Consider the following 18,287-nt stretch of genomic DNA (forward strand, 5'->3'; position numbering starts at 1 on the left):
CTAGTTCACCAGGTATTTCACCTCCTCCCTGTAGGTCAGTTTGTTATTGTCCTGGATAAGGTTTACAATAGTTGTGTCGTCTGCAAGCATCAAGAAGTGGTTGGTGCTAAATCTGGGACGACAGTCGTGGGTCATCAGGGTGAACAGCAGGGGGCTGACAACACAGCCCCGGGGAACCGGTGTGCAGGAAAGATTCTTTCCAGTTTGTGCATGTTTGGATTTTGTGTCTGTATCTTATTAAAAAAAAATAGGCTATGGATAGTGTGATCTACAGACTAAAATGGGAACGCATGCACGTACACACACACACACACACAAACCTTATCTGACAACCACACGTCACCCAAATATAATAACACTCTGGAGTTCATGAAAGTTGTATTTCACACGCTTTTGTAGAACCTTCCAAACTAACTCATTTTCTTCGGATCTGCTACAAATATTGCTGTTAATCAAAAAACACAACTTGGTCCTGGATTTTTTCATTTGTAACTGCATGAACAAATAAATGTTGCAGTTGAATTACTTACCCTTGTAATCAGGATCAAATCTGTTAAACACACAAAATACACCAGCAATTTATTTAGTGTGTTTGCCTTTATTGAATATGCAAATATAATAGCGGAAAGTGGAAGGAGGAGATGCAAATACATCATTTAGCACCTGCACTGGGGTTTACACAAATGTAATTTTTTTTTCCACTAATTAGTTTAATTATTGAGTTAATTTGAAAAACAGGCATTCACTGATAGCACAAAGAAGCCTCTGGCTGTGTCCAAATACTCCCTCCTATCTTCTTTCCTATCCACTTTTCCTTAACCCCGTGGATGACGTCACTGGGTTAAGGAAAGGTGTTAGGGAAAGGACATCAAGTTGTTTTGACAATCAGATGCACTTCCACTAGGTGACGTAATATTCTGACGGAGGCGAAGGTTAGTGACATCTGCCGCGGTGAAAAAACTACAAATTTCTGAAAATTCTCCTGTGCCTCTAACCGCAGATATGTCAAATATCACAAGGTTTGAATGTACTGTAAATCAAAGTAAAAGAAGCTACTACGAGGAACAAAAGTGAAACAAGAAGAACGTCACATTGAGAATGGTTGCTCACACTCACCTTCTGCTCAGAAATCAACATTAATCCAAATTAAATATGATGTGCTCTGTTTTATGTCGATTATAATCTGATAATATGATGTGTGTCCCTTTTCTGTCGTTGTGAGTTTACTTGAATGCTCGGATGAGCACGTCCCTTTAAATGTTGTCCCTGCGAGGAATGGTTGGAGCAGCATTATCTGGTCTCCTTTGGTAAAGGATGCATCAGTGTTTCCTAGGTTAAATGAGGGTATAAAGGAAGCATTGAGCCTCATTTCCTTAGCTTGTAGAGAATTGGAATGCTCCTCATCATGGCCACAATTTAAACTCTTCCGGGGTTAAGGAAAAGTGGATAGGAAAAAAGATAGGAGGGACTATTTGGGCGCAACCTCTGCTGTTAATCACAATATAGGGGCATTAGACTCTGTCTCTGTCAGGCTCTCATTACTTATGGGCTAGTTGTTCAGATGATGTAGTGGGCTTCCATACCTTCTTTGAGGGTGATGTGGTATTCTATTGGCTTCTGAGATGATGTGTCTGTCACAGGAATGTCTTTCCTAGGGCGGTGTATGATGCTGATGTCATACTGTAACTGTATGGTGTGGTTGTGGCTGCTAAATAGCTTCTTTAGGATGGATTCTTAAGACTTGTGGTCAGATTCGACAAAGATTTTGCAACCATATATGTACTGGTGAAAATGCGTACAGTACTCCATAAAGCTCCTTCTCAATCTGTGCATAGTTTTTTTTTTTTTTTTTTGTTCTAATGCCTCTGAAGCATAACTGGCACCAAGACCACTTTTAAAAGGTAAATGGACTTTGTTTATTAAGTGCTTTTATGACCACCGAAGTAGCCCCACCCCACCCCCAAGTGCTTTACAATATCACTTATTCATGCTTACATTCACAAACCATGGGACAGAGCTGCCATACAAGAAGCTAATCGACCTTTAGAAGACCTAGAATTCTGTGTCTTACCCAGAGATACTTCAACACATAGACAGGTATAGCCTAGGAATCAAACCTCTCAATCAGACCCCTCCACCACCTGAGCCACAGTAAATAAAACTTGGTGCATGAAATAAAATCAAGTAAAAAGTGCAGAGGACCCCTATACCGCAGCCTGATGCACCTTCAAAAAATTTGAACTACGCTGCCGATGCATACATTAGACTTTGGAGTCTCATGTTCCCAATGTGTTGTCAATGAGAAGAGGAACATGTTTCACTGGAATAAAGCAGAGACGCTGCTCTTCATTAAGAACTTTAATACACTTTAAGTTTCAATGAGAGAACATTTAATTTGTCAGTTATAGGCCTATACATTAATATTTAATGAACACATAAGTGTTATTTTATATTGTGCATTGTTGGAATGTCAGTGCTAAATAACTGATTTGTTCTTTGATGCATTATTCCCAATTTATGCAATGGTTTAATTTTAGTCAGGCTAGTACACAGTCTTAGCCATGAATGCAGTAATTGGCATAAATAATTAGTTTGGTGTTTACGTTTTTGGCTTTGGTTGCCTTTTTTCATTTTTCAGTGTCAGCCAATAATCTTAATCTCTACTTTAAAGACATTAGTGTAATAAAATGAGGGTGGGGGCTTCTTGATCATTTACTACCCTAATCCTAATGCCTTGTATAGAAGGGCAATAAAGCAGAAATACACTTAACCTAAGGGGCCTGTCCTGGTTTTTCCTCCTAAAGACAGACAATATTCTGCACATAATAACTGCCAAAAAGATTACTGTGCTTTATCAGGCGTTATTTTAATCCAGGCCACTACAGATGTGACACTGATTACATGACCTGGAGGTCAGCTGCCTGTCATTCTACTACACTCATTGATGAATGACTTGAAGAGAAACTTGCACTGCGTCAATAAGATGGAAAGAGTGGAGCCCGGTCTGTGGTAAATTGGTTGGAGTGCATACGGTAATGTTTAGGTGCTGAAACATCCAGCTTAACCGTCTCCTTTATCTCACTGCTCTGGTGTAATAATCAGTTTGCTTATGTCAAAGTTGTATCTGGTGGTCTCATAAATCTGTCTGGCAGTGTAACTCTTGAAGATGTCTTAATGGGGCTATTGTACAATTATTATTATTTTCTTTGCAATAATCTCTTCATCCATTGGTAAGTCTGGCCGTATGGCTTTACTTCCAAATGAAGACGAGGTTTACATAACAGCAGGCTCCACCTTCCATCCCTCTGCCTGTGGACCTGCGCCATTTAATCCTTCTGCTACGTTCAAGTCTTAACCTCTGTTCTGTCCGCCTCCCAGCATTAACATGGTTTTATCTGCAGTCTAGCTTTGCGCAAGCCATACAGTGCAGCTTTTGTTGTAATTACAGAATTATTCATTTCTTTGCCAAGATTATCACGGTGTAGTCCTGTGTGCGCGTGCGTGTGGTATTACTGCTGTCAGAGAAGTGTTGGCAGCACTTCCTTGTTTAGAGCTGAAATCCTACAAATCCTGCTGGCAGCTGTGAGTTATTGGTCCATGCTTAGGCCAGCTGGAGCAATAGTATCATACTTGTGATGCAGTGGGAGCTTCATGAGAGGAGGGAGAGGATGGTGGCCTTATGGTCAAGTAAACAGACTTGTAACTGGAGGGTTGCTGGTTCTCCTTGGTTCCTGTCTGGTCCTGCCTGTTTGGCTGATGTCATAGGTTCAGGGAGACTCCATGGTTCGCACATCGGTGGCAGATACACTGGCAGTCATTGGGCTTTAGGAAAGTTCACATTTGGGCTTAACTTTAGACACATGATGTCTCACACTCTTCAATCACTCTACATTTATCACCACAACCCCAACTCCATCTCCCTTGTTTTCCTCCCCCCACAGTGTTTGTCATTTTTTTTTGCAAGAATAAAATGTGCATAGCTGTCACAAAAAGATTGCACTACACACCACACTCAAATCCAACTCTAGGGGGGCCGTCGCTTATTTTTCCATGTAGTGGCACGGGGGCGGCACTCCCTCCTGAATTTGCTCTGCCAATCCCTCCAATTTTAAACACACCTCAACACACCTCCTCCCAAAGGAGACGACCGCTGCCTCTACCCTTCGAAGCTAATGCACCACATTCTGTATATCCACGATGGTTGGGTGGGGAGCACTGCCCATCCCCTTTCTTTTAATTGGACCTCATACATTCACTAACCACACACATCCACACACGGGTGTATATGTGGGGGCGGATGCACCCTGGACAGTACGGAAGTGGATTGTATTTCACATAAATATTGCACTTATCCATGTCTAAATTAATTAACTCCACAAAAGCAAAAGATCTACATGGCAGGACAGACCATTTTCATACGAGAGATGAATGCAAAGATCAATAAATCACAGATATTTTTTTCTGAAAAACAAGATAATTTAATCACATTTAATCACAAACTAATGTTAGAGGTTGAAATTGCTGCTCACAAGTTTGATTTTGACTCCATCATAAACGAACGGTTTATTGACAAATGGTCATGTGACTATTTTGCTGAAGTGAAATAAGTTTATTTGAGAAGGGTTTTCACTTGATTCTTGCTGTTATTTCTTGGCAGGCAAAGAGGACAGTGATACGCTTGACACCGTTATGGGTCTGATTTGTTTATGGTGTGAAAACATCACAAATGTCCCTTTGGCAGAGTTTTTGGGGTCACACTCCACATACTCATCAGTAGTGGATGAGAACAACTTTTGGATGAACTACAGGAATGGTTTAAAAAATGTTCACGTCCAAATTAATTTCATTTCTTCCGGTTTTTCCATTGTATTATTTCATAATTTTTCAGAATGTTTCCCTGTGTATGAATTGTAATATACAAATTTACTGCTCTTGTTCTTTGAGCTGACATTATAGTGACTGTAATAATGTAATGATTGTAAACTAATCTCCGGTAAATCACAGAGATAATGTAAAAAGCAGTTGTCTTTAGTCTGTTTCCAACCAACAAGAATCCCTTACCGTGAATAGTTTGCTTGTTTTGATGAGGTCTAAACACTCTCCTGAACTCTGATTTAAAAACATTTGTACTTTTGAAGCTTCACATCACAAAAACATGTCCTAAGGTTTTGCTGTGGTCCTATGTCTGTCCATTGGTGTGTTTATTATTATTATTTGATCCTGCTGGCTTCTCTATCACTTCTCTCTCTCTCCATAGAAGGTTGGAGTGCAAATGACTGCTGACAGACACCAGACTTCTTTGCTGAGGAGTTGTTTGCAGTCGCTGTATTAAATGTCACTGAGGCATGATTCAAGTTAATGACAAAATAAATTGTTAAAAAAATTCTAAGAGAATGTGTGAGGGAGGCACTCGTGCCATTACGTCGGCACCACAATAGAGATCCCAACAATCTTAACATCTCTCCTCCTCGCTCTTTCTTTCTCACACTCTACCTCTATCTTTTTCTTCTATTCTTTTGTTCTGCAAATATATTTGACTAGAAACAAGAAGCTAATTAGTGGTTCAAGGACTGTTTATCTCTTCTTAACACAATGAAGTTAAGAATTAGGCCTTGTGCTACTTCCAAGATAATTTTTCTAGATAAAGATGTACCAAACTGATTCAATAATCAATAGTTTTGAATTGTTATTGCTGAAAACTTATCAAGAAAAAAGTAAGAAAGTTAAATCTATTACAATTTATAACCAAACACATTCTAGTTTATACTTTTATTGCTTTAGCTGGAAAAAAATAAAATGTTCACATAAAATATGAAGACAAATGAGATCTAATCTCTTAAAACATCCATTCATCCGTTTTCAGACCCACTTTGTCCTATTTCAGGGTCACAGGGGTCTGCCGGTGCCTATCGTTGCCTCACACTGGGCACTAGACGAGGGTACACCCTGGACAGGGCACCAGTCTTCTTAAAAACATCTCTTAAAAAACTACACATTTCACAATACTTTTCTCACAGACAAGAATAGAGATATAATAGATCTGTTCCTGGCAAAGGTAAATTACTGAATGTAAAAGCTTTAACCAAAAATATCATTAAAGTGTACCTGTAGTAAACTTTAATAACTTCAATATAATATAAGGCAAAATTTGGCGAATTAACCCCTTATCATTGTACCTGTAGGCACCTCTGACTAATTTCCACTCCTTATTTTCCTCCAATTAAAATCACCACTTTTTACATTCATTTTCAGGTCAGATGCTTTTATTCTGCATATTTTGATCATTGTGTTGTGGGCCTCGGGAGGGTTACCCTAATCCTAAACCCAAACCCTAGCCTACAAATTAATCCCAAAACAATTTTAATTTAGAGAAGGAAAGTGAAATGCAGGCTAATTTTGCATATGATCTGTATTTGGGTGCAGTTTGTTGGATCCAGTGACAGCAGAAGCAGAATAAGCACAGTTGGTTCTTTTATTCAAAACAATGGTTCTTGTCTCCTATGAGGTGGATCTAATACAACAATTAGTGTTGTAGACATGGTGTATGTATAGTTTGTTGAGATGGAGAAACTTTTAAATGTATCTATAGGCATACAGTTTACTACTTATATACTTAATAATTTAACCGTGTAGGTTAGTATAGCATTTAGTTTTTGTCCCCTCCAAGAATTACTTTCTGAAAGTTTACTCTATAATGTCTACCGCCAACATTGAAAAGGGATTTTCGCCGCCCTTAGGTTGTATTAACATTGGATGAATATTGAACATAATGATTATTGCTTATCATACAATGTAAATCTTGGAAATGTATCTATAACCAATATTTGTTATTAATTAAATAGTAAGTAAAATCACATACAGTATCATAGTAAAGGCAACTAATTATTGTTATATATACTAGTACAGTGCCCGTCGGAAGTATGCATTCATGTGGGCGCATAAGGGGTATATTTGCGGGTCCAATTTTCCTGGTTTAATTCTATGGGACATGTGCATGACTTCATCATCACTTTTATATTTTTTTGTTTTGTGTGTTTTCCTGTAACATATGTTTTTTGGAGTCATGTGTATTTATTAGGGATGTAACGATTCACTCAACTCCCAATACGATTCGATTCACGATACTGGGTTCACGATACGATTCTCTCACGATTTATTTTACAAAATGGGACTGTAGACAAATACTGTACTATTTTCCTTTTATTTTTCATTGTCAAAAGAATTCCTTGATAAACAATTCAAAACTAAATGAAATAAATAAAGGAATAATAGAAATGAAAATGAAGCCTATTAATTTAAATTCTGGTTCTATAATAAACAATGCAAAACTGCATAATAGTTCTTTTTCTTTTAAAAGTGCAACTGAAAATGTATTTTGTGCCTTAACAATTGGACTTTTTTATAAAAAAAAAACCGTGATTACACTGATTTACGTCATATTTGTTTGGACCAGCAGAGGGCGCTAGTAACACAGTGGTCGGTTGGCATGCAGATATCTTGCAGTGAAGAAGAGAAGCTATGCTAGCAGACAGAGCTAATAGAAAAACGTGACTTTTACAGATATTCAAGTAATGTTACAGATATTCTTTCGGTGCTAAAGGGGTAAGGAATCATTTATGAACATGTTTAAGAGTAGAAGCAGAAAGAAAGTATTAGCAGACTCCGCCCGCCGCCTACACTTGTGTCTTCTGCTGGTTAAAAAAAGTACTGCGATTCAATTTACAGAAAATCGATATCAACCGTGATACCTATGAATCAATTTTTAACTGCCTTACGATTAATCGTTACATCCCTAGTATTTATGTATCTTTCTGATGTCTTTTTGTGCATAAATGTTTGCAGTTTTTTTTTTTATTTTAATTTTTTATGTTATGTATGTTTTTTGGGGTCATGTGTATTTTTGTATTTTTCTGTTGTCTTTTTGTGCATTGTTTGTACAATTATTGTTATGTTGCCATTGCAGTGTGATTCAGAAGTCATTTTGTGTATATTTTTTGTAAATATTTAGTTTTATGTATTTTTAGTATAAATGTTTAGTTTTATGTATTTTCAGTATAAATATTTAGTTTTGTGTATTTTGAGCCATTTTCATATTTTTGTTATATTTTTCTGTAATGTATGTTTTTTAAGTCATCATTTATGTGTATTTTTGTGAATTTTTTGTATAATTATTGTTTTTTGTTGCCATTTTAGTGTGATTCTGGAGTAATTTTGAGTGTTTTAGAAAATTAATATTTAACTTGATCCCACTCATGTTTTAATAATTATGTAAGTCTATAACTGTCTAAGCTTCATAAAACAGAGTCAAATTAACAAACACATATATATATATATATAAAATAAACTGTCATAATATATCCATCACAATCCTTTTAGTGGTAATACAAATTTCATAAAATAAATACACATCTTATCATAACCTAACCACTAGAGCGGACATGGGCTCGTCTGTGAGCGGTCGCATTTACAGACCTTGGAGTCGCTGTTAGCTAACCAATAAACAGGAAGAGATTTGTTTTCTTTTATAATAAGTGTTGACTAGGCCACTGGGAGTGGCCTAGTCAACCAGTCGACGCAGATGGCTGCCACCTCTGAACCTGGTTCTAACGGAGATTTCTTCATGTTAAAAGGGAGTTGTTTCTTCCCACTGTCGCTAAATGCTTGTTTATGTGGATCTTGTTGGGGTTTTTTCGATCTTATTATGAATTTTATATTTTGACAAGTGCATTGAGATGACTTTGTTGTAAATTGCGCTATACAAATAAAATTGAATTGAATTTCTATAACAGTTATTTATTACTATAATTGGCATTATGTTTACTGTGATGAAGTTGATGATGTATATAGTATAAATACTGTACATAATAGTGATAGACCGATACGGGCTGCTGTGTTTGCCGATCCACATTGTTTACAGTGAGCAGAAATATTTTTTTACTTATTCTTGTTCTACATCACCTGTTTTTAATATTTGTTAAATATTTTTTACTTGGTGTCATTTTACCTCACCTTTGTTAATTTAAATAAATGTTCCTTTTTTAAATATTGAAATTTGTACCATTTGTCATCATCATTGTGTAATTTTTATGATGTAAATTAATGCAGCAAAAGTAGTATCCTTTCCAAATATAGGCTCAAAAAATCGGCAGTCCGTATTGTCATCAGCTAAGGCTGATGGAAAAAAATCGGTATTGGCATCGGCCCTAAAAATCCATATTGGTCGATCCCGAGTATATATGGTTTATTGCTGGAGTTGATTGATTATATAAATCAATGCATATCCATTCTTTATGTATCAGTTATAATGTAATTATTATTATGATAAGGGGGTGTGACTTACCAAGTTTATAACTCTCACTGCTTCTTTTAGAACTGATTACTGTAATTTTCTTTATTATTATTATTATTATTATTAGAATTATTATTATTAATAATAATTAAATAAACTGAAGCTATACAATTTTTTTATGAGAAGTGTCTAATCTGAATTGAACATGCTGATTTATGATTTATTTTGTTTTCAGGATGATGAGGTAGTACTCCAATGCTCAGCTACGATCCAAAAGGAGCAGCAGAAACTGTGCCTTGCTGCTGAAGGCTTTGGAAACCGACTCTGCTTCCTTGAGTCCATCTCGAACTCCAAGGTAGAAAGAAATCAGTGTTTTATATTTATTGTTGTTAAGATACACAAGATAATTACAAATACATACATAAGGGTAACTATTGGTCAGTGGATTTAAAATCAAATCTGTAACTCAACATTAACATTTACATCACACATTTTAACATATAACTGTGTTCTTTTAAGAAGCAGAAAGTCTCGATCTTAAGTTCACCATATGCACAGCAGGCTAAGTGATTTGTTGAGACCACACACTCAACTGTGGAATGATGTTCCTGTTTCAGAATGTGCCTCCTGATCTGTCCATCTGCACTTTTGTCCTGGAGCAGTCACTGTCTGTACGGGCTCTCCAAGAGATGCTCGCCAACAATGAGGAGAAGGCTGAGGCGGTGAGTCTGTGTTTTTATGTCCTGTCCATAGTGGGTCAGTTGTTTCTTCATCAGAACCTGTTAGTAGTCCTTGTTTAGACAATCTGTCAGATCTTAAAGTCTGAGTAAAGCAGAAATAAATTTCTGTTATGAGTTTGTCACACCACAGAAACATGTGTCATTGACCACTGAGCCAAATTTGAAAAATGCCTGTCAGTTGGAGGGGCTGGAACCATGCCAGTGACGTGCCGTGAGCACTAGACTAGGGTAGGGTAGGCAGGGTGTTGCAAATTGAGACCACCAATGTCAACACCAATGACAATTCCATATGTTTTTACTGGCAAGTGTCACTTAAATTCAATTCAACTTTATTTGTATAGCGTAATTTTCAACAATGTCTTCTCAATGCGCTTATCAAAATATAAAATTCATAATAAGAAAGAAAAAACCCAACAAGATCCACATGAACAAGCATTTAGCCATCTAACAAAATCAACATCGTAAAACACTATTAAAGAAACATAAACAATTATTCAATAACAGCCTCCATACTCTCCCAACAAGTAATATCTCATGACACGGCAACGCATCCATTGTTTGTGTTGGAAACACAGAGAAAATGACAACAGCAACAACAACTCAGAACAGCCTCAGTGAGGAGCATGCACAAAGCCAATCCTTCCTTTTGTTCCATTCACTGTGGAAAGTATGAAACATGTCCTGACCTTACCTTTGCTGAAGGTCTGGTAGCTCAGGTGTTGGTCTCCATCTTTTAAAAGCTGTCGTTTTTTCTCACAAGAAAGTTTCTCTATCATCTCTAGCGCTGTCATCCTGCCTGTAGTGTTATCCCACCCACTTGCTAGAGAACTTAGCAGCACTGTGAACGTACGTATAGCATTTAGCATAGCACGGTTACGTCCAAAGGCAGCGTAGAGAGCTGCCTTTGGATGTAAATGGTTTTCATCTTGGGGAACTAACTGTGCATGCGCAAACACAAAAACACGCTATGGAATAAAGGCAGAACAGCAATGTGCTTTTGGGAGGGGGTGTGGCCTCCTACTGCCTTACATCGGAGAGTGAGACTGTGCAGCGTCTCTGCCGTACCAGGAAATAGCAATGTTTAGTCATTTGGGGCTATGAAAAACACAAAATGCTGACACTTTCAAACTTACAGGTACTGTAGGCTATCGGAAATGGAAAAATAAATAATTTATAATTATATTATAATTAAAACACAATCAAAATATCAATTCGCAATTGTGCATCTCGCCCGCTAGAGGCAAAACACACAATCGCTGTGCATTTTATTCCTCCGAGTCCGAATATGTGGTTTGTTTCCGAATTGTGCCCGTTGAAGGCCGCGTAAGTCTGGTGTGCTTCAGCAGCAGGGTCGGGTTTATGCTAACGATGGCTCCGTTATGTAACGCGGCTATGATTTCTGACCCGCCCATTAAATCCTGAACATTGAAATTTGATACACAATTCGTGAAGCTAAGCTCCACAATTAAATTTTTAATGGTTGAATGGCTTTTACATGTTTTAAGGAATACATTTATGTATTAATGGCTGAATTTTCTTTACACTGTCTTTAATATTCCTTGTTTGATTGGTTTGTCTCTGCCAAGTCCTCACTGCCATTTTTTTCCTAAGAGGACTGGACACTTGCCCTCTTTTTCACCTCACATCAAGATTATCTTCTGCTCTCTACTTAAAAAAAAAAAAAGCTGGTCTACCTCGCCCTATAGTCTGAAGGCTTTGGGGTGTGACCTGCTTGGCCATGCCACGGTAGACAGTATGTTGAGAAGAAAACAAACAGAGATCATCTAAATCAAGCTGCTTTCAAAATGAAGCACTGTTTTTCATCATTCAGACTTTGGCTGTTCATATCTTTAATCGGTTCCCTAGCTATTTACTTAGATTGGATAAAAATATGCATGACAAAAATAATAAAAAAGGATCTGAACCCTTCAGTACAAGAATAGAATGACTTCAGCTCCTGTTTTTGTTCTCGTCTCCAAGGAAAATGTTTTTGTTTACCTTGCTCTGAAGCTTAAACTAGTGTCTGCCGGTACGTATTGACAGCCCCAGTATAACTGCAGCGACAGATCTAACTTGCCTCTTGACTTGCAGTATGACAGTGGTGTAAAAACAATAGGTTCTATGAGGTGCTTTGATTCTCTGCTAATGCTGCTATGAAGGCCAATGGAAAGAAAAAATATGTATTATCACAGCTGACTGTAATTTTATCCTTTGTAATGCGATTTGTCCCACAGACGGCCCAGAGTGGTGGTCATCGGACTCTGTTATACGGACACGCTATCCTTCTACGACACTCTTACAGCGGAATGGTTTGTACACACACACACACACACACACACACACACACACACACACACCAGTAAAAAAGCATAGATAGTGTATATAAGACTCATTTCCAGATGCCTTTTTCAGAACATAGAATGGAAACCTTCAGTGTAGTAGAACCACTGGTGTTGGTTTTCCTTTTTTTTTTGCAGTACACAAATGTCTTTCAGGAGAGATCTGAGGTGTTGCTTGGTTTTCTTTGATCTGTGATGGCTGAGTTGATGTTCATAATGCTGAATATCTGCTCACACATGTAGGTCAGGCCAAGCAACATCATCATCATCATCTTTTTCCTTTCTGGGACTTAGTGTTCTGTAACTTGTTTGTCACTGATTACCAATCACATCTCTCTCTCTCTCTCTGTTGAATGAGTGCATGCTTCTCTGTTCATGTCTCTGTGTGTTAACAGACGATGTGTGATTTTAGCGCACAAAAAGGATGTGCATTAAAATGTGTATGCACGTACACGTATGTCTCATTAACCCTCTTGTTAGCCTTGATAACAAGGATATCATTTAATGTTTGACGTCTCTAAAATGTTTGCTAACAATATTTTATCTTCAAATGTCATTACTTTTTCTAGTTTAGCGGACACTACTGTACACATCTGTGTTTCTTGGGTTCAATGGTGGTGGTAGTGGTGGTGGGATTATTTAGTGGTACATTTTGAGGTGAGTATTTATTGTCTGGTCGTACGTTGTACTTACCTAATTTTTACAATGAATAAAGTAAAGATAAATTGAGATCTTTATACTTTACAAAAGTATAAAACACCAGCCATTCCAATTCAGAGAGGCTGATACTTCGTACTAGACAAGAATCTAAACACTGGCGTTTAACATTAGAATGTACATTTAGATATTAGTTGATCCTGTTGATTCTTTAATGTTGATTTTGATTTTTTAAAATTCATGAATTCTTCTGATAGTCGAGTCTTTTTTGAGTGTTTTTGCTTAGAATTCTTGCAGTCAAAGGTCAAATGTCCTTGGTTAAGTTTGTCCACAGAAACGTTCCTTCCTAAAATTCAGAATGTCCATCCTGTTAAAGTTTGTTGTAGCCAGTTTTACTATTACAACAACACATCATGAATAGGTTAAAACTATCCTGTCTTATGACGATATGTTGTACTGGTGTATGTTCAAACAACAAACACTTTTATTTTTCCTAAAAAAAATCTCGCAAAATGCCAGTTGGCCTATTAATTATATATATTGAACAAATGATTATTCTGAACAAAGATGTTTTCTTGTCTGATTACGGAATGTTATTCTTTTTATTAAATATTGTATAAATTTTACCGTAGGGCTACTTTGTACATTACATTATTCTGGTTTTTTTTTTTTAATGTGCAGGAGTAGGGGGTACGTGGCTTTAGGTTAAATGTTTAAAAGGTACGGGACTGTGAAAAGTTTGGGAACCACTGCTCTAGGGGACTGGCATTTTGCTCTCCTCGCTGACTGAGGTCCCCCTAGAAGTGACTGTGTGAACAGGTGGATGTTCACCTGACATCCCATTTCACAACACATGTACACAAGTACAGACTAACACACACACGTGATATTAAGATGTGTTTTTGGTATTTTTCTTGTTTTTTAGTATTTGTGCTGTTTGTCCACATCCCGATCATCCACTGACAAACTGGCTTTTGACGTAGGACTACAAGAAAACACTTCAGGTAGGTGCTCACTCTTTTTGGAACTCATTTTGGTAAATGGTAAATGGACTAGATTTATATAGGGCCTTATAACCACTCTGAAGCAGTCCCAAAGCGCTTTACATATCAGCTCATTCACCCAATCACTCTCACATTCACACACCAATGGGACAGGACTGCCATGCAAGGCGCTAGTCGACCATTGGGAGCAACTTAGGGTTCAGTGTCTTGCCCAAGGACACTTCGACACATAGTCAGGTACTGGGATCGAACCCCCAACCTCTTGATCAGAAGACGACCCTCTTTTTTTGAATGGCTGCTGCTCGCCTGGTAAAAAAAACAAATAATTCACTGAACCAGTTTCATCCAAAGGACACGATACCAGGACGTAAACAGAGCAGTGTAGTCCCTGCTGTCCAATGCAGTGAGGAATGCTCAGATCTGTACCTTAGAGAGACCAAATAATCCCTACACCAATGCCTGGCACCACACAGGAGAGCACACACCTCCAGTCAGGACTCATTACTTTTTAATTTAAATTATCCAACATTATTTCTTGTGTGCGTGTGTGTGTGTAGGGGAGGCTTGCTGGTGGACCATCCATCCAGCATCAAAGCAGCGTTCAGAGGGGGAAAAGGTCCGAGTCGGAGATGATCTCATCCTGGTCAGCATCTCCTCTGAACGATATCTGGTCAGTGGCATCTCAGAATCATTTATTAATGGCCACACAACAGAGTTGGTGGAATTTGTTTTCGGTACAACACATCATGCTCACATCTCCTGTGTCAGTCACATACAGTACATAGTTACAAACAGACAGACAGTTAAACAATGCAATATCACAGATATACTGTAAATTACTGTAAGTATTCATTTAGTGTCCGTATGGCAGTGGGGAGAAAACTGTTCCTAAATCTAACTGATTTGGCTGTCAAAGATCTGTAGCGCCTCCCAGAGGGCATGAGTGTGAAAAGGTGGTGTGGAGGGTGTGTGGTCTGAGGTTATTTTCAATGCTCGCTGTGTGACACGTCTGTGATACAAAGTCTCTATGGATGGGAGTGTGTGGCCAGTGACTTTGGATGATTTGTTTGTTGATTATGTTGGAGTTTTGTGCGTGGAATAATGTGTGCGCTAAGGTAAACACTGTTTGTTGGCTCTTTATTTTCTTTCCTTATGTCTTTGTTATGCTGATTTTTTGCTCTAATAAGAATTGCTACATTCACATTAGAACAAATGCATTAAAAAACAGTTTGGTTTGGTGACGGTATGGAAATATGGTTCTCAATAAATACATTTCCTCTAGGTATCCTCAGGGACTTTGTCACTGTGCCCAACACATGCAAGAGCAATAATCTATACTAGAGGGGTTTTTAACTTGTGAGTTGGTTTGTTTTTAGAGAAAATACGTTTGTACGCCATCCTAATGAAAATGGTAGAAAGTAATAATTCATCCTTTGCAAAAGTAGCTAGTACAGTAAGTCAGAAAAGTGTTGGCATCCCTGATCTGGACCAGGGGTCAGCAACCTATGTTTTTTTTGCCCGTCCCCTGAGGCTCAGTGACTAATCACCAGGCTTGTTGTCATTCAACATAAATAGTGCACGCTTACTGAGAAGTCTGAACACCAAAAGAGGCAATATTTTTCCCCAATTAATGAAAAACAAATATACAGGCATTGATTAGCACACACAGGGGTGGATTTATTAAAGGTTTAGGGGTATTAAAACGTGTGTAAACATCACTCCACATGCTAATAAGGGGTACAAACCCCAGGGAATCAGGACTGCGCTTGTTCAGTGCGTCACAATTCGCCTACAATTCATTTAGCGCATTTCCCTCTAATGAATATGTAATGTGGCGGATCTAATAAGGGGCACAAAAAAATGGGAGCAGGAAATGCAAAGAAAATTAATGCAGTGAGCGCAATGCAATTCATCAAATCTGGAACTGTTTGCGATGACTGTTTTCTGCACCGGAAAATAGTACGACTGACAAGCAGGTGAAAACTCACACAGAGATCAGCTGCAGTAAATGTTGACACAATACACAGCGGAGATGGAAAAAAAGGCTCCAGTTAACCTTTCTACTATAAGAAAATAATTTAAATAAAACAATTGTCAATATTAACTGCCACTGAAAGAAAATTCAGAGTAAAGTGTGTGTGAGGGAGAGAAACAGCTGGAGTCCAGTGTGGCTCCGTGCACGTCCTCTCCTCTCTGCGGGGCTGGGAGTCGCTGTTCACGATGTCGCTCCGGACGCTCCAGGGAGCTCTTATATCTTCCTCTCCATGTTTTAACTGTCACACTCTCGTGTCTCGTTGATGGCCAGAATCAGCTGCGTAATTTTTGCAGTGATGGAACAATGTTCACATCTTGAGTGTGCGTGACACAGCGCTGCTCAGGAGCTCCGACCTCCTGGATAACGTTTTTCATGGACTGATAAGAGCAAAGTTACAGGAACTGACGGAGCAGTCACATTAAGTAGGGGAAAAAATACATTAGGTTTTAAACTTTATTAAACAGCATGTGTATTTGTTTATATTGTTGTTTATATTATTGAATGTTTGTACAGCAGACAGAGAAGTCCACCTGCCTGCAATTGAACTTCCTCAAATGTCATTTTGTTCTTCTGTGCACTCATGTCTCCACATTGAACGAGAAAAATGTTCATTTAAATAGGGCGGTCTCAACAATAGTTGTTATAATTAATATTGCAACAACACATCATCAGTAGGGTAAAACTAACCTGTCTCACGACATAGAGCAGTTAGTTTGCAAGTATCTACAGTACATCATTCTAGGGCTGGGCGATATGGCCTTTTATAAATACCGCGATATTTTTAGGCCATGTCACGATACACGATATATATCTCGATATTTTGCATTACCCTTGAATTAACACTTTGATGCACAAAATCACACCAGTATGATGATTCTATATGTCTACATTAAAACATTCTTGATCATACTGCATTAATATATGCCAATTTTAAACTTTCATGCAAAAAAGGGGATATCACAACTAAGTCAAAGTTGACATAACTGTATTTATTAAACAGTGAGTGGCTCAAACATAAAATTGTCAACAGAAAGTGCACGTTCTGTGCAAAATTGTCACAGAGACATTTCAAAACAAGACATTAGTGCAGGATGCAACTCACATGGCATTTCAAAACACAAAATTAAAGTGCACTTTTTGTACATAATGCCACTACAATATTTTAAAAACAAATAGTGCCGTTTTGTGCATGTTGTCATTAAGATGACATTTCAAACAATTTGCACCTTTTGTGCATAATGCCACTAAGATATTTAAAAAAAAAAAAAAAAAAAAAAAAAAGTCCGCGAGTTTAACGGTATGGTCATTTTCAACACCGCACAGACTACAAGCTGCGATATATCGAGTATATTCGATATATCGCCCAGCCCTACATCATTCTGCTTAATTCTACCACAGCAAATCCAGCACATAGTGGCAGAGTGAAAGATGCAGGCAGGATCTGCAAAACCAAGTGGCTGGGGTCGTTTACAGAAACATCTGCACCCAGTATGACTGGAAGCTCCCAAATCCCCATGGAACAACAAGGCTAAGATTGTGTATGACTTCAGCTTTGAGACTGACCAACAGCTGCTGCTAACCAAGAGGACGAGGACATAGTGATGGTTACAATCCCCAGTAGAAGGCAGTGCTCATAAATACCAGCTGACTGTAACATCAGGAAAAAGGAACAGGAGGAAGTGGAAAAGCACCAAGGGATTCGAGAACAACTGGAGCAGATGTGGAAGGTCAACGTGGTCCACGGGGTAGGAAGAGACCTGGAGGCAGTGACCCCCAAACTGGGAGAACTGGTGGCTTCCAGAAACAGATTCAGTTTAGGAAGAGCTGAGATACTGAAGAACCCTCCAACTCGAACTGTTTAAGACATTTTTAGGCATCTTAAAAGTCCTCCTCACTACTGCTAACAGTTTTTCACTTTAGGAGCTCTCTTTAGGCCTAAGATGCTTTGTGAATTATTTTTATCCTAACAAGGAAAAATTCTAAGAAAAATCTTAAAATCGAGGAATTCTAAGATTTTTCTAAGAGTGACATCACTAAGAGCTACTTTTAGCCTTATGATGCTTTGTGAATACGGGCACAGATGACCATAGCTGCTGAAAGGCCACGTAACCAATCAGTGCACTGGATAGTTGAATCCTACTTCATCCCACTGCGTGTCTGCCTGACCTTGGATGGAATGGCAGGAAGTAGGTGCCCTGTAGCGTTCAATTGTGCCAGGTCAAA

General features: G+C 38.2%; 1 protein-coding gene across 6 annotated transcripts in view; it reads left to right on the forward strand.

Moving 5' to 3' along the window:
* ryr2a (ryanodine receptor 2a (cardiac)) overlaps positions 1-18,287 on the forward strand; it is a 187,219-nt gene that overhangs the window by 28,944 nt on the left and 139,988 nt on the right. For all 6 annotated transcript variants that reach the window (XM_028475694.1, XM_028475696.1, XM_028475700.1 and 3 more), the window contains exons 2-6: positions 9,525-9,644; positions 9,907-10,011; positions 12,264-12,338; positions 13,951-14,029; positions 14,587-14,699. In XM_028475694.1, coding sequence (XP_028331495.1) covers positions 9,525-9,644; positions 9,907-10,011; positions 12,264-12,338; positions 13,951-14,029; positions 14,587-14,699 — 492 coding nt within the window. The remainder of the gene's footprint in view (positions 1-9,524; positions 9,645-9,906; positions 10,012-12,263; positions 12,339-13,950; positions 14,030-14,586; positions 14,700-18,287) is intronic.

This window comes from Gouania willdenowi, chromosome 19 (assembly GCF_900634775.1).
Source record: "Gouania willdenowi chromosome 19, fGouWil2.1, whole genome shotgun sequence".
In the NCBI taxonomy this organism is placed as follows: Eukaryota; Metazoa; Chordata; class Actinopteri; order Blenniiformes; family Gobiesocidae; genus Gouania; species Gouania willdenowi.